This window comes from Bufo gargarizans, chromosome 8 (assembly GCF_014858855.1).
Source record: "Bufo gargarizans isolate SCDJY-AF-19 chromosome 8, ASM1485885v1, whole genome shotgun sequence".
NCBI lineage: Eukaryota > Metazoa > Chordata > Amphibia > Anura > Bufonidae > Bufo > Bufo gargarizans.
Window position 1 is genome coordinate 136,135,001 of NC_058087.1, and position 15,684 is coordinate 136,150,684.

The 15,684-nt window shown below is 46.6% G+C and overlaps 1 protein-coding gene across 1 annotated transcript in view; it reads right to left on the reverse strand.

Moving 5' to 3' along the window:
• DNAH3 (dynein axonemal heavy chain 3) overlaps positions 1–14,694 on the reverse strand; it is a 373,397-nt gene extending 358,703 nt beyond the window's left edge. Inside the window, exon 1 of the mRNA XM_044304498.1 lies at positions 14,562–14,694. Coding sequence (XP_044160433.1) covers positions 14,562–14,594 — 33 coding nt within the window. The 5' untranslated portion in view covers positions 14,595–14,694. The remainder of the gene's footprint in view (positions 1–14,561) is intronic.
• Between the last annotated feature and the right edge of the window lie 990 nt (positions 14,695–15,684).

Consider the following 15,684-nt stretch of genomic DNA (forward strand, 5'->3'; position numbering starts at 1 on the left):
GTGCCACAAAGGGGGCAATTAATAATACAATGATCCTGGAAACATAAAAGGGCCATTAGCTATACAGAGGGGCACTATGGGGGAGCCACTGTATATGCTGAGGACACTGCAGGGGTTCGGATTTAGGGGAAAAAAGCCAATAAAATTAATCTGTTTTTAATGGCCTTTAAAAACGGATGCAAAATGGCCAGGAAATGGATGCACACACTGATGCAAAGTGGCCATGAAAAACTTATAGTTTATCTGTTTTTAAAGACCTTTTTTCCCCACTGTTGTTCTGTTGTATGTATCCTAACAGAAGAGGAGGGAATAGTGGCCAAAGGGTTACAAGTCCTTCATGTTTTGCAAGAAATGGCAGATCCGCAAGTGCCTTAGGATAGCATGGTGACAAGAGCCGCACTAGGAGGAACCCCATCCGGGTTGCCCACCTACTTTCTCTCTAGACAACTTATTTTTTTTTAAAAGTGGGCATTTTTCACAGACCTATTGCAAAACCATCAAGAATCATAAGGACAGTCTCTGTCCCCATTGGGACTCACAATCTAAACCCCAAATTAACCGATAAAGATTTTTCTTTGCAGTGTGGGAGAAAAACAGAGCGCCCAGAGGAAACCCATACAAACTCCATGCTGAGGTTTCCCTTGGACCATAGAGCCCAAGGCAATCATGCTGTTCACTGAGCCACCCTGCTACCCATCAGATATGAATATGAACACATTGCATTGAAACATAAAATGATTATAAAAATCATGGACAGTACAGAAAATTCCCCTATATTTACAGACTGTCGAGGAGTTGGCAACCCTCGGCATCGATAAGTCCTCCCTGTCCTTAATGTCTACCCCTGACCTTGTTGTAAATGGGCCTGTGAGGGGTCCACTGTCAGCGAGGTATGACTCCAGGCAAATACAAAGCTGACATGACTTGGAAATTGCTTCAATAATTGTAAATAAATGGAGCTTTACTTCCTATCCGCTCCGAAGACAGTCTGGAGAAAACAAAAACCCGTCATCAAAAACACTTTTCTCAGGACTACGGGATAATATTTTGAAACAAAGAAGATCTGTTACCATGACAACACGATCACTGCGTGATGGCTTAATAACTGCTCTGCCATGTGCACTGCGGTTATAATGAGGCGCCTTCTCAGTACCTCTACGGAAGCAATACCGTACGACCAGTAGAACTGAACTTCTGCCTCACTTCTATTAGAAGTGGCATTGTTACATTGTGACATTGTATGTATTCAATATGAGCGATAGATAGATGATAGATAGATAGATAATAGATAGATAGATAGATAGATAATAGATGATAGATATGCCCCTATTGTCTGAGATTAGAAAGCCCTTTAATGATTCCTCTGACGGAGGCACCGATCAGAGCATCCAATGCAGACGTGACCATAAACTTAGTCTGTGGTATGAGGAGCTCCTGACTTTTCCGACAGATTATGTCCGGGAGAAAAGGACCTGGTGGACTGAATTTTTTGTGCTTTTCCTTTATTCTTCCAGAAAATAAGCCGTCGCCAGGAGGTGTCTGGCAGCAGCTTTCTCCTCTCACTCCATTGAATACACAGAGGCAGCCGGGAGAGATAGCAGACAGCTGAATGTGTTTGTCCAGATTTTCTTATGGCTCTGGTACACGACGTGTATACAAATGCATAAGGATCTGATACCCCTTAGTGGTAAAAGCAGACTGGCTACATTGTGAGACGCATACACTGGAGTACAGGCAGAAGATAAATGCTGTACAGTGATAAAAAGAGGACCACCAAAGCCAAATAGAAAACTTCCGTCCATTTAGCTATTGAGGCTTACGGACCTCACAGAAGGACCGAAGTTCTGAGAGACACTAAAAAGAGTAGCTCTTCTTCTGAAGAACTGTCAGGCCGAGTATTACACGGTCGTATTACCCCAGCAGGACCTGTGCAACAGTTGACGTGAGGACTGCACCCGGACTGCACAGCAGGAATGTAGCTGATCAATCGTCTATACTTAAAGGGGTTATCCTAGTATGAATAATGTAAAAAATTAAAATCATACATCATCTAATACATGACAACCTCTTTCTAACAACACTAGAGCCCTGTACCTCACATTGGTCCAGACATCTCCCCAGTCATTGCTCCGACAAAGTCCAACCTGGCAGACACAAAATTGGCAGACATTTATCTTCCATGTATGGGCAGCTTTGGTGAGTGACACCCACTTTTATAATCTAACAGTCCGATCCCTAAATCTGGTCAGTGAGAAGTTTCGCAGCCAATAAGGTTTTGGTACAGGGCTGTAGCATCAAGGTTCGTTCCGCTCAGATGAGTGCATATATTATCTGTTAGTAGCTGGCGGACTAATCTGTTTTCAGCATTTTCTTCTCATTTCATAGTTAAACTTTGATTTTGCAATGTTCCAGGGATAATGGTGCTCCGCTAATGTCCCAAAATCAATCTCCATGTGACATAATAAAAGGCACATTATTATGTCTGCAGAAAAGATAAGTAGAAAACATTTGTAAGGAAAGAGGCGTGGGTGGATGCCTGGATGTGTATGGCCCGTGGCAAGCAGCTGCCACCATCAGGACCAACAGTTTAGATAAAGAAGTTGTCCAAAAATATAAAGTGATCCCCAATCCACAGGAAAGAGGGTAAGTATCTGATGAGTGGGTGTCTGACTGCTGAGACCACCACCAATCACCAGGACAGGGGGTCCTGTGCTCAGGATAGGTCATCAATATGATATTGGTGGGGGTCCATCTCCCGACACTCCCAACGATCAGCTGTTTGAAGAGGCCGCAATGATCAGGTGAGAGGCACAGTTTTCTCCTGGGCCAGTGACGTCAGGTTCATCGGCCACATGGCCAATGAGCAGCTCAGTCCCACCCAAGTGAGCTGCAATACCAAGCACAGCCACTATACAATGTATGGCGCTGTGCTTGGTATGCTGTGTGGAGGCCGTGGCGCTCATCAGAGTGCAATGGCCTCGTCAAACAGGTGATTGGAGTCGGACCCCCACCAATCTGAAACTGATGACCTATCCTGAGGATAGGTCATCAGTATTTGGATCCCAGAAAACCCTTTTAAAGCCGTGTGCCTATTATGTGCTTTGTAAATGATCTGCGGTAACAGGCTGGACTATTTGTATCCTCTGAATACCTCATGAAGCCATATGCATGGTATCTATAATAAATAAAAAAACATCTATAATTATACTATTATGGGCTGCAATACATGCCCTGGCTCCAGTATACCTTAACCCAGTTAACGCGTCACAATTTCCAATATGTGAATTCCGGATTCTCATCTGGGATTAAAACGACTATTGTAGCACGTGGGTGTACTGGGTGTACTGGGCGACTTCTTAGGGTGCATTTTATTAACCGGCAGGGTTTTGTAGACATAAAACACGGGTATCTGTAAAACCTGTTACATCTATGATTGAATCCACAATCAGTGTAAATTTTATAACCTGTACATAATACCTTGGGTACAATGTAAGAATTTCCTGGTCTTCAGAATGATAGAATCTGCACACAAAATGAAAGAACGGAGGAACGCTTAGGGTAAATGCACACATTCAGGATTTATGTGTGGAGAATCCGCACTGAAATCCGCAGGCGGTCGCAGGGAAATCTGTGCAGACAATCCGCATCAATTGGTGCGGACTTACATGTGGATTTGCATGCGGATTTTGATGCAGAGAAAATTTGCATGAAATCCGGGCAAGAAAATAAAATGAATTGACATTCTGCGGATCTTAAAATCCGCACCGCAGGACAAAATCCACATGGAAAAAAATCTGTACATGAGTATTTCAAATTCTCATAGAATACAATGTACATGACCTACACGCACGCAAATCCGCACACAATCCTGATGGTGTGCATTTAGCCTTAGCTATACTATGAGAAGAATGACATGCAGAAGACCGTAGCTGTCATAGTCACATTGTATCAGGTCATCATATACTTATACTAGACTAGACCTTCCCATTATAAAAACGTATTATTGTTAAAAAAAAAAACTATACTTGTCAAAAGAAGAAAATGTAAAGAAAAATGACCTGTCAAGAAAAGAAAAGAAATACAACATCTGCAATATCTACAATAGGTGAGGCAGCCAAGGAAAAAAAGAATAACGCAGAATGTCGCTCAGATCCCCTCCCCTACATGGAACATGGAGGAATGGCGCTCAGACCTGCCTATGGCCTCGTTCACATCTCCGTTTGTGGATCCGGCAGGCTGTTCCAGTGGTGATCCGGACGATTTCTGGGAAAAGGGACAGGGCATGAACAGCCGACACCTGCCATTTTTGCCGGAAAACAGCCGGATCACTGCCACACCCTACTGCAATCAATGGGGATCAGGCGGTGAAACAGGGGATCCAGCCGGCAGCCCGTCGCTGGTACAGCCTTCCGGATCCACAAACGGAAATGTGAACAAAACCTATGCTAATGGAAAAAAATAATTTAAAAAAACAGTGTGCGCAGTAGAGCTAGGGCTGGGCGATATCAAAACCATCTTTACCGCTCCCACAGAAAATGGGACATCCTAGCGGAAAACCCTGATAAGCGGGTTGTTCAGAGTGTGCACATTGTCAGGAAGGGCACCTTGGCATCATAAAGATGCCTTTCAGTCAAATAAAACATTGGGGGTCATTTACTAAAGACTGGTGCTTCCCATATGGGTCTTAGTCCCTACACACTACAGCCATATTACCGCAGCCCCCAGAGCGCAGCGACTTTTCTCAGCCCCAGCCTGTCTGTGCAGCAGCCCCCAGAGTGCAGCGATTTTTCTCAGCCCCAGCCTGTCTGTGCAGCAGCCCCCAGAGTGCAGCGATTTTTCTCAGCCCCAGCCTGTCTGTGCAGCAGCCCCCAGAGTGCAGTGACTGTTCTCAACCCCGGCCTGTCTGTGCAGCAGCCCCCAGAGTGCAGTGACTGTTCTCAGCCCCGGCCTGTCTGTGCAGCAGCCCCCAGAGTGCAGCGACTGTTCTCAACCCCAGTCTGTCTGTGCAGCAGCCCCCAGAGTGCAGCGACTGTTCTCAACCCCGGCCTGTCTGTGCAGCAGCCCCCAGAGTGCAGTGACTGTTCTCAGCCCCGGCCTGTCTGTGCAGCAGCCCCCAGAGTGCAGCGACTGTTCTCAGCCCTGGCCTGTCTGTGCAGCAGCCCCCAGAGTGCAGTGACTGTTCTCAGCCCCGGCCTGTCTGTGCAGCAGCCCCCAGAGTGCAGCGACTGTTCTCAGCCCCGGCCTGTCTGTGCAGCAGCCCCCAGAGTGCAGCGACTGTTCTCAACCCCGGCCTGTCTGTGCAGCAGCCCCCAGAGTGCAGTGACTGTTCTCAGCCCCGGCCTGTCTGTGCGGCAGCCCCCAGATGGCAGCGACTGTTCTTAACCCCAGCCTGTCTGTACAGCAGCCCCCAGAGCGCAGCGACTGTTCTCAGCCCCAGCCTGTCTGTGCAGCAGCCCCCAGAGTGCAGCGACTGTAAGGGTCCATTCATACGTCCGCAAAACACAGACCGCAAAAGACGGACACCGGCAATGTGCGTTCTGCATAGAAAATGCCTTTTCTTGTCCACAATTGCGGACAAGAATAGGACATGTTCTATTTTTTTGCGAAACGGAAGTGCGGATCTGGAAGTGCGGATGCGGACAGCACATTCCGGCCCCATTGAAAATTAATGGTTCCGCAAAATTGCGGAACGGATGCAGACCCATTTTGCGGACGTGTGAATGGACCCTTATGCAGCGCCAGTCTCCTGGCTCTGGGGTTTACAGCCACTAGATGCCATTTCTTTGTGACCTAAAGGACTTATACCCCCTGTGACTAGGGTTGTCACAATGCCAAAATTTTGATTCAATTTTGGTCCCATAAAAAAGTAATGCAATACTCGATACCACGCAAAAGAAAAATTAAATGCCAAATGTGTGCATTACGCAATTTATGGAATGTGCGGCCCATACTAGAACAGTCCTATCCTATTTTTTAGGGGAGAAGGAGACAAAAAAAATAAATGGAGAACTCCTTTTTGATAATATATTCGCCTTCGGTCATACTTACAGCTACTTCCTTACAATTGCTTGCACATCTATGCTTTTTAACATAAGAGACATATCTGTCGCTTACTTAAGTAGAGAATTCTTGAATGTTGATCTGCCTATCCTGTTAGGGTCCTTTCAGGCCCTCTTTGTGTTTTACTTTATTTTATTTTCTTATGTATGCAAAGACTGTACCTCATTTCATCGAAGATTGAAATGTTTGACTGCTCGGTCTAATAAGACAGAATATTCGCTATAATTTGTATGATGTATTAGACCTCTGCTTTATATGTATGATATAAGAAAAACAATAAAAATTGTTAATATAAAAAAAAAAAAAAAAAAAAAATGGAGAATCGTGTTTTTTCCAATTTTTTTCTGTTACGGCGTTCACCACATAAGAGATATTTTAACTTTAATAGTTTGGATGTGGCCATACCTAATTTGTTTGTGATTTTAATGTTTTGGTGTTTTACTATTTTTTTTAAACTTTTTATTTAATAACTATTAGCCCCCTTATGGGGCTAGAACCTGGAATCTTTTAATCCCTTGTCCTATGCACCCTAATAGAGATCTATTAGGGTGCATAGGATCTCACACTCTCCCTGCTGCCCTGTGCTTTGTGCACACAGCAGCAGGGAGGTTACCATGGCAGCCATGGATGGCTTCAGTAGGGTCCTGGCTGCCATGGTAACCGATCGGAGCCCTGAGATTTCACTGCTGGGGCTCCGATCAGAAGTTACCACTGCACCACCAATAAAGAGGGGAGGGGACCCTGTGGCCACTGCCACCAATGATTATAATACTGGGGGGCTTGGCTGCACTGTGCCACCAATGATTATAATTTATAATACTGGGGTATGATGGATCCCACCGAACCATGCCAATTAACCGCTCAGGTGCTGCATTTGAGGGGTAAATTGCCTCGGTTCGCGGGATTGCCGTTTCCTGTCATTGAGACCGGGTGCCGGGTATATGATACAGCCGACACCCGCAGTCTATATTTGTATTGAGGGTAATTCTCATTGGTGGCGCAGCGGCCACAGCCCCTCCCCTCCTCCTCACTATTACCTTTACATCGGTGGCGCAGAGGCAGCCAGATCACAGTGGCGGCTGTAATGTGCGCCGGACATTTTAGAGGCATTCAGCGCTGTGACGTGTGTCTGCCCCTATGACGTCACTAAAATACTGCGGCAATAAAGAAATGGCGATATCGCCATATTGCCGTTTCTTAATACCGTGGTATATCGTTAATACCGGTTTATTGCCTAACCCTAAGTAGAGCATGACATTTCCGCCTGGGAGTGAAAAACTGTACTGCTCATGCGCATAAAATTCTTGCACACAGCATAGGCAAGATATTACAGGGCCAGACAAGAGCAGGATACAAGCGCTTGACCCTGTCAATCAAAAAGAGGAGGGAGGGACATCACGGTACATTGGTGAACTGAGGGGCTAGGGCAGGGGCTAGCTACCTTCGGCACTCCAGCTTTGTTCCCTGGGCTAGGGTATGCCCTCAGTGCTCTGAACATCTAATTTGATAAATTGAGGTCCAATAGTCAGATCCCTAGCAATCATATTTTTATTACCCATCCTGAGGATGAAGGGGCTGCCACAGCAGTGGTATAGGGTTCGGCCCCCCTTCTAAGTTTTCCCTGTCCCATAACCCTATATGCATGGACCTACAGCATGGGAGATTGCACTGCTTCAAGCGCTGCTGCCTTCTCGAACAGCTGATCAGTGAGAGTCCTCCTGGTTGTCTGACTTCCACCGATCTAATACTCATGTCCTATCCAGTGGATAGGACATCAGTATAAAACTCCCGGAAAACCCCTTTAAAGAAAAGTCAGAGATTATCTGCATCGCTGCAGTATTCAGCTCTGCTGGCCTATAAACCATTGCATCCAGAGTCCTGCAGGAGTCCCCCCCATGATGAGCTCCCTTTTTCTTATACGGTCGCTCTACAATAAATTGTGTGTTTTTTTTTTAGAGAGACTGTTATATTTCCCCTGGGTTTCCCTGAATACAGATTCAGTGTTTGCTTGTCCTTTCATCTTCTCTTCAGATCGTCCTGATAATTCCAAAAGGTTAATTCCAATGCAGCAGAGCGGCTTTTGTCTTACCAAATCAAAAACAACCAAAGTCAATTATGACATGCCGCCCACGAGTATCAGACAAAATCCTAGAGAAGGACAATCCACGTCTGCGGAGGAATGACGCTTCTTCTGTTTGGAAACATGTAAATGACTTTGCCCGAAAATCTTTGCAAAATGACTTCTTGATTCCTATATTCACTGACGCCTTTTTCGGAGGTTGTCTGAACAATGTCAAATGCTTTATTTATTTTAATCCCTTCCTAGACATTCATGGAATATCCACAGGACGGTCATATGCCATAGATCTCCAATAGAGAAAGGCGGGACCTGCATCTGTCTCTAGAATGGGGTCCCTGAGGTGCAGAGGTATCCAGGATTACTGTAAGAACTGCGCTCGCAGTGCTACATTATTTCCGTAACGTCCTTGGGAGTGAATGAAACAATGTAGCGCAGAGAACTGAGAAGTTTCCGTAATCCTGATCACCACTCTAACCAGTGGCAGTCTGGATGCGGCATCTAGTAGCCACCTCAACACGGTGGGGGGACCTCAGTTCTAGAGATAGGTATGGGCTCCAGAGGAGGCACCCTGTGAATATGACACACATGTTGTATTGTAAAGGTATTTTGAAGAACTGATTGGTTCTGTCCCCTTAAATTCTGTCTCTTTTATATTAACTTTAATATTCTGTGTAATGAAGTCTTCCTTGTAATGTAGTGGGTTAGAGATAGTTAGTACCCTTCCCCCATTGTGCTGATAAGACCACATTCCCGAGTGATCTCATACTGGAGGAGGGGCTGAAAGGTATAACTCTAATTTGCACCAACAATTAGGTGGCAATCCATTGAAGACTTCATTCTAGGTAGGATGTAAGTATTGATTTTCCCTATCTCATGCCGACCGGAGTCCTATCCCATATTGTCTATGTAGGCCAGTGATGATTATTTACTTTTTATTATTCTGTATGTGATTTGTCTGTTTTATCTTATAGTTAATCACACTTAGTAAATATATTTATTCACTTAGCCTGCATAAGCTTATTCATTCTCAAATCTTTTGAATTCACGTTTTGAAACAAATGTCTAGAGTTGGAGTACCCTTCAATGGAGTTCTCTTATTAGGGACAACACCTTTCAAAATGCAGCCCTGAAGCAATCAGCTGGTTTTAGGAAAATCAAAAAATACCTGCTGATTTCTATAGGACAAAGGCCATCTGTCCTTGTAATGCAAGGATGGCTCGAGTACCTATTCTGGGAGGGACCCCTTTAAAGGGGCTTGTCCCATCAGGACAATCCCCTGTCAATATGCACTTATGGCATATGGAGAGCACAGGGCGTCATACTCTCCTTCTTAATGAAAAACTTCCCTTTGAAGGGAATCAGATTTCTAAAAATCCTGTTCCCAATTCACAGTAGAGACCTAAAGGGTTGTCTGAGAATGATGCAAACATTTTAAACAGCAGTATGACCTACCAGCAGCATGCCTAACCAAAAATGCAACAATAATATCTATATTTTTTATTTTGCTCTGCTTTTTAATTCAGTTTTAGGGTATGACCACACAGTGGGGTTGTGTTACAATTACGACGTGGCTTTAATTGTTAGAAACAATTCCAGCGAGATGGGCAGGTTTATGTAAGCCCTACCCAGTTGGGAAGTCCAGGGGCAGGGGTTCGGAGAACTAAATTTGCCAACTAGATTGTTGTTCCATAAGGCACGAGTGCATGTGATGCTGTGGCTGCCGAGGAAGGTAAGAACGGGAGGTATACTGACCGAGTTAGGCCCAGGAGGAGCCTGCTGCTAGCTAGGCGACACAGGGTGGTGACACCTATGTGCTGACCCACCATGATGGCTCCATAATAGTAGGACCATGGCACTAAAATTATGGTAGTCCGCATGGAGTACCGGACTGAAGTGCTGTTGGTCTGTGCAGTAGGCCGAGATCTGGTAGCCTGTGTGAGTTGGTTACCTGGTGGCATGGCATGCAAGGCCTTGGTCAGGGGCTTAGTTGGGAGGCAGGGGGGAGAGCCAGAGTTATGGTGTCAGAGCCAGTATTGGATGGAGTCCAAATGGGTAGAAATGTATCTCCAATCTAAGGCTCAAACGAACGTTAAGTAGCAGGGCTGTGGAGTCAATTTTGGTTGGAGTCAGAATGTAGAAAAATAGAGGAGCGGGAGTTTTGCCTACTGACTCCACAGCCCTGCTGAGCACACAGCACAGATTTGTAGGCAGCGTTGTACATACAAAATATCTCACGGACAAAGTGTAAAACTATTGGGGTATGTTCACACAAAATTTGGATTTGGAAAACAGCCTGAACAAAATCAGAGTGGAATCCGCACTGAATCAAAATCAGAGTGGAATCACGCATGTGTGGTGCGCTCCCATTCACTACTATCGGAAGCCGGCTTGGTGGTGGCCGGACTGGAGTCCTCCAGCCACCACCTTGCGGGGCTCCGCTCTCGATATAGCTGCGGGTCGTGGGACGTGCACCTATAGGACAATAGGGGCATATCCTAGCGATATGCCCCCATTGTCCATGATGAGACAACCCCTTTAAGTTCTGCCTCCCATTAAAATGAATGCAAGTCCTTTAAGGCCTCTTTCACATAAGCGATGCAAGTTCTCTCAGGATCTGTTCAGGAAAAAACGGATGGTTTTGCGCGCAACTTCAGTCAGTTTTCTCTGCGATTGCGTTCAGTGTTTCCGTTTTTTTCCGCACATATGCAATCAGTTTTTGATGTATTTTTCACGTGCGTGAAGAAAAACCTAAAGAATAACAACCTACATCTCCTAGTAATCATCAGTGTAAAACACATTCCGTTTTTCGCACAAGCCCCATTCACTTCTATGGAGTTGAAGCGGCGTGAAAAAAGCCACAATACAGAAGGCGCTGCGATATTTCCTGAACGCAGAGATGATGAGTGATATGCGGCGCTCATGTGCACAGACCCATTGGAATGAATGGGTCAGGGTTCAGTCCGGATGCAATCCATTCACTACCTGCATCGTATCCAGGCGAAAAACTCACTCGTGTGAACGAGACCCTAGGATTAGGAAGTATATTATTATATTTATTACATCAAAAATCACACCTTTTTCCAATAAAACCTCTGTCACTTTCCCCAACCGCATTAACTATCCCTGCGGCCTGAACGCCTGTCATCCAGGTTAGGCTGCTTTCACACTAGCGTTCGGTATTCCGTTCGTGAGCTCCGTTTGAAGGAGCTCACGAGCGGACCCGAACGCAGCCGTCCACCCCTGATGCAGTCTGAATGGAGGCGGATCCGCTCAGACTGCATCAGTCTGGTGGCGTTCAGCCTCCGCTCCGCTCGCCTCCGCACGGACAGGCGGACAGCTGAACGCTGCTTGCAGCGTTCGGGTGTCCGCCTGGCCGTGCGGAGGCGTGCGGATCCGTCCAGACTTACAATGTAAGTCAATGGGGACGGATCCGTTTGAAGATGCCACAATGTGGCTCAATCTTCAAGCGGATCCGTCCCCCATTGACTTTACATTGAAAGTCTGGACGGATCCGTCCCAGGCTATTTCCACACTTAGCTTTTTTTTGCTAAAATAATGCAGACGGATCCGTACTGAACGGAGCCTCCGTCTGCATTATTATGGGCGGATCCGTTCTGAACGGATCCGCCCGAACGCTAGTGTGAAAGTAGCCTTATACGCACAATTAAAAGCCGCTTTTTATCAAACCCCGGAGAAAATAATGATGGCGATAATAATAGTAATAAAAGATATAAAACAATAAAGTGTTGAGCACTTAGCTGAGCAACCAGCAATTACTGTAAACAAATGCACCCAACCCCGCCAGACGGACTGAAGCGCAGCCGCTACCCCGCCGACCGCTGCACCCACCCGCACAGCATTTGGCAGCAAACCAACTGCAGAACACAAAGGAATCCCCATTCTGAAGGCTATCGGGATTGGGCAGGGATATGAGAGCACGCTCGTTGTTTAGTTTCTGGCAGCCAGATACACTGTAGGATCCTCTACATACCGCCATCTGTTTAAAACAATTAGACGGCTTTCCAAAAATATCAGCACGTGGCGCCAAACAGCGAACTAAAGCTGACCCGCTGCAAAGTATTATTATGCAACACAGATAAAGGAAGAGCCTAACGCTGGGTTCACACCTGAGCGTTTTACAGCGCGTTCCTACGCGCTGTAAAGCGCACAACAGGCAAGAACCAATGATTCCCTATGGGAAGGGTTCACACCTGGGCGTTTTACAGCGCGTACGATCGCGCTGTAAAACGCCCGACGCTCAAACAAGTACAGGAGCTTTTTTTGGCGCGTTTGACGCGCGTTTGGGCCATAGACTCTTTGGACAACACTGCTGTCAATCACCCAAACGCGCGTCAAACGCGCGTTCACTATAAAAAAAAACGCGCATAGAAACGCGCGTTTGTGAAACGCCTAGGTGTGAACCCAGCATAAAAAGAGTCACCGGCCAATAAACAGAGCAGCACTGACACCGTATGGGAGTAGAGGAGGATCCAGAGCACCGGTGACAGGTGAGGATTTTTTTTTTAACCCCTGCCTGGCCATAAAAAAAGGGCTTTCTGGTCTCAAAGAACCGCCGGAGTCTGCGTAAGGAGTCCCGATAGTCACGAGCAGCGGCTCCCCTTCCCCCCTGTCACGCTCTGCTCTGTCTGCAACTGCCGCGCCCTATTCACTTTGATTGACAGGACCAGAGATGATGACGTTAACACTGCCCGACCCAATCAATCCAAGTGGAGAGGGCAAGGCAGATGCAGAGGGCAGAGCCTCTAAGTGTAATGGCAACGCCCCCGTTGCTCCTAGAGGCTCATTTGCATCTATTAAAACGTCATTTTTCTCTGCAATGCGGACACATAGGAACATGGGACCAACACAGAGGCCTTCAGCTGCCAAGCACACATGTAGCGGGTCAGCCAGTGTCATAGGGACAAAACTGCTGACAGATGCCCTTTAAGAAAGCAGCTGTTTTGGGCCATGAGGACATGTGTTTCACGAGCCATAGCTTTTTCAATCCCTCCAGTCATATGGCCGTACGAGGGCTTGCATTTTGCATGACAAGGTATATTTTTTAATGGGAGCCTTTAGGGCCGATTTGCATAAAACTTCGCTTCCTGCTCCGTACAGTATTAGAACGAAGGTTTATGTGAATCGACTTCGGAAGTTTCATCCTGGTTATAACCCTTATAAAGCGCTCAGTGCACTCTGTCCAGTGCTGGCCCCACCACTAAGTGCACCCTCGTCTGCATAAATAATAAGGCCCAAGATTTACTATTCCTTCACTCCAGAGTTCTAGCGTCAAAAAGTCACAAAAGCGGACAAGAATAGGACACAGGCCATCAGGACACGGAGTATATTCAGTTTTTTTAAGTGAATGGATCTGCATACAGGCTGCAAAAAAAATGCATTTGTGTGCATGATCCCTAAGGCCCCTTTCACACGGGCATCACGGATTTTGTCCGGATGCATTGCGGGAAACCCGCGCAAGTGCGCACACAATTTCAGTCAGTTTTGTCTGCGATTGCGTTGCATTGTTCAGTTTTTTTCCGCGCGAGTGCAAAGCATTTTAATGCGTTTTCAATACGTCTGATAAAAAACGGAATCTTCCTGTCTGTATTATCCCTTTCTATTAAATGGGGCGAGAAAAAGAACCGTAAGGGTCCATTCACACATCCGTAGTGTATTGCTGATTCACAATACACCCGGGCCGGCACCCCCATAGAACTGCCTATTATTGTCTGCAATTGCGGACAAAAATAGGACATGTTCTATTTTTTTCCGGAGCTGCGGACCGGAAGATCGGGGCCTCGCTCCGGAAATGCGGATGCAGAGAGCACACTGTGTGCTCTCCGCATCCATTCCTGCCCCATAGAGAATGAATGGGTTCGCACCCGTTCCGCAATTTGCGGAACGGATGCGGACCCATTCTACAGACGTGTGAATGGCCCCTAAGGGCTCGTTCACACAAACGGATTTTGCGTTCCGTATACGGGCCGTTTTCTGCAATCTGCATGCGGTCCGTATTCGGAACCATTCATTTCAATGGGTCCGCAAAAGATGAGGACAGCACTCTGTGTGCTGTTCGCATCCGTTGTTCCGTTCCGTGGCCTTTTTTTCCGTTTTGCGGACAAGAATAGGCATTTCTATAATAGGCCTCCTGTTCCATTCCGCAAAAAAACGGCACGGTCGTGTGAACGAGCCCTAATAATGCTCACATTTTTCCTGAATCTGCTTTTTAGCGCATGCTGAGGTGTGCATGAGGTATACTGGTATAGGTGACCCGCTCCTAACTGGGGTCACACCGAATTCTGACTGGATACATTATATCTTGTTTAACATGGATGCGTTTCATAATTACTGCAAATTGGAATGAAATAAATCAGAACAAAACGCATGGAGACTGTGACAAGTGCAAAACAAGCTGCGTTACCTTGAGAAACCTGGGAGAGAGTGAAGAGTCCATAGTGGATCGCCCGGATCTGGGGGGATCTGCCCCGTCCCATAGACTTAGTACTGGAGGGGATCTCTGTGCGGAGGACGCTTATGGCTCTGCAGAGAGTCAGGCACAACTCTGGTAACCTGGTAACCCGCTATGGGAGCCAGACCACAAGGTGTGTTTGTGTAGCCGCAGAGCTGCCCTGCAATTAACCCTGTCACTCTCGCTTCACTACATGAAAAGGCGCATAAACTGGGCAGAGAAGTCGCAAGTCTGTGAAGAAACAGGCGCAGCCCCCTGTGTAAAGTGAAGCTTGCTGCGCGCCACTCGGTGGTTGGGTTACCATGGTAACCGTGGCGCTTGTGTACGGCCATCATGGCGGCCTGGTAGCGTCTCGTCTCCTTCCCTGACAGGAATATTTCACTCCTGTCACTGGCCGTGCAGTGTTCTACCATGAGAAAGCCTTGCTGGTGGGAGGGCGAGGGAGCCATCTTCCCAGCAAAAGCTGCAGGACGTTAAAGTCTCAGAAAGAAAGGAAGACCATTCCCTTCTGTGGTTAATGGTAGAAGGAAGGAATTAGGGATGTCAGAGACTTCCAGCCACAAGCCAGGGAAAGATGGGTCATCCATAATGGCAGCCATATTGGTTGTCACCCAGCTTTTCTACAAGCAGACAAAAAAAAGACTAGAGGCAAATGATGGCGTCAGCTACTTTCACACTAGCGTTAAAGTTTTCCGGTATTCCGTCCCAGGGGCTCAATACCAAAAAAAAAAAACACTTCATTGTGAATGTAAAGCAATCCGTTCAGGATGTCTTCAGTTCAGTCCTTTTTACGGTATGTGGCCGGAAAAAATACCGCAGCATGCTGTGGTATTTTTTTCGGCCAAAATTCCAGAACACTTGCCAGATTGCCATTAAAATGTATTAATGCCGGCTCCGGTACCAAGTGTTCCAGAAAAACGGTTTTGGTTTCCCAGTCTGCACATGCGCAGACCTTTAAATCTGTGATAAAGATAAATACCGGATCTGTTTTTCCGGATACCACCGAAGAGACGGATCCGGTATTGCAATACATTTGTGAGACGGATCTGCATCTGGTTCCGGAAACAAATGATCT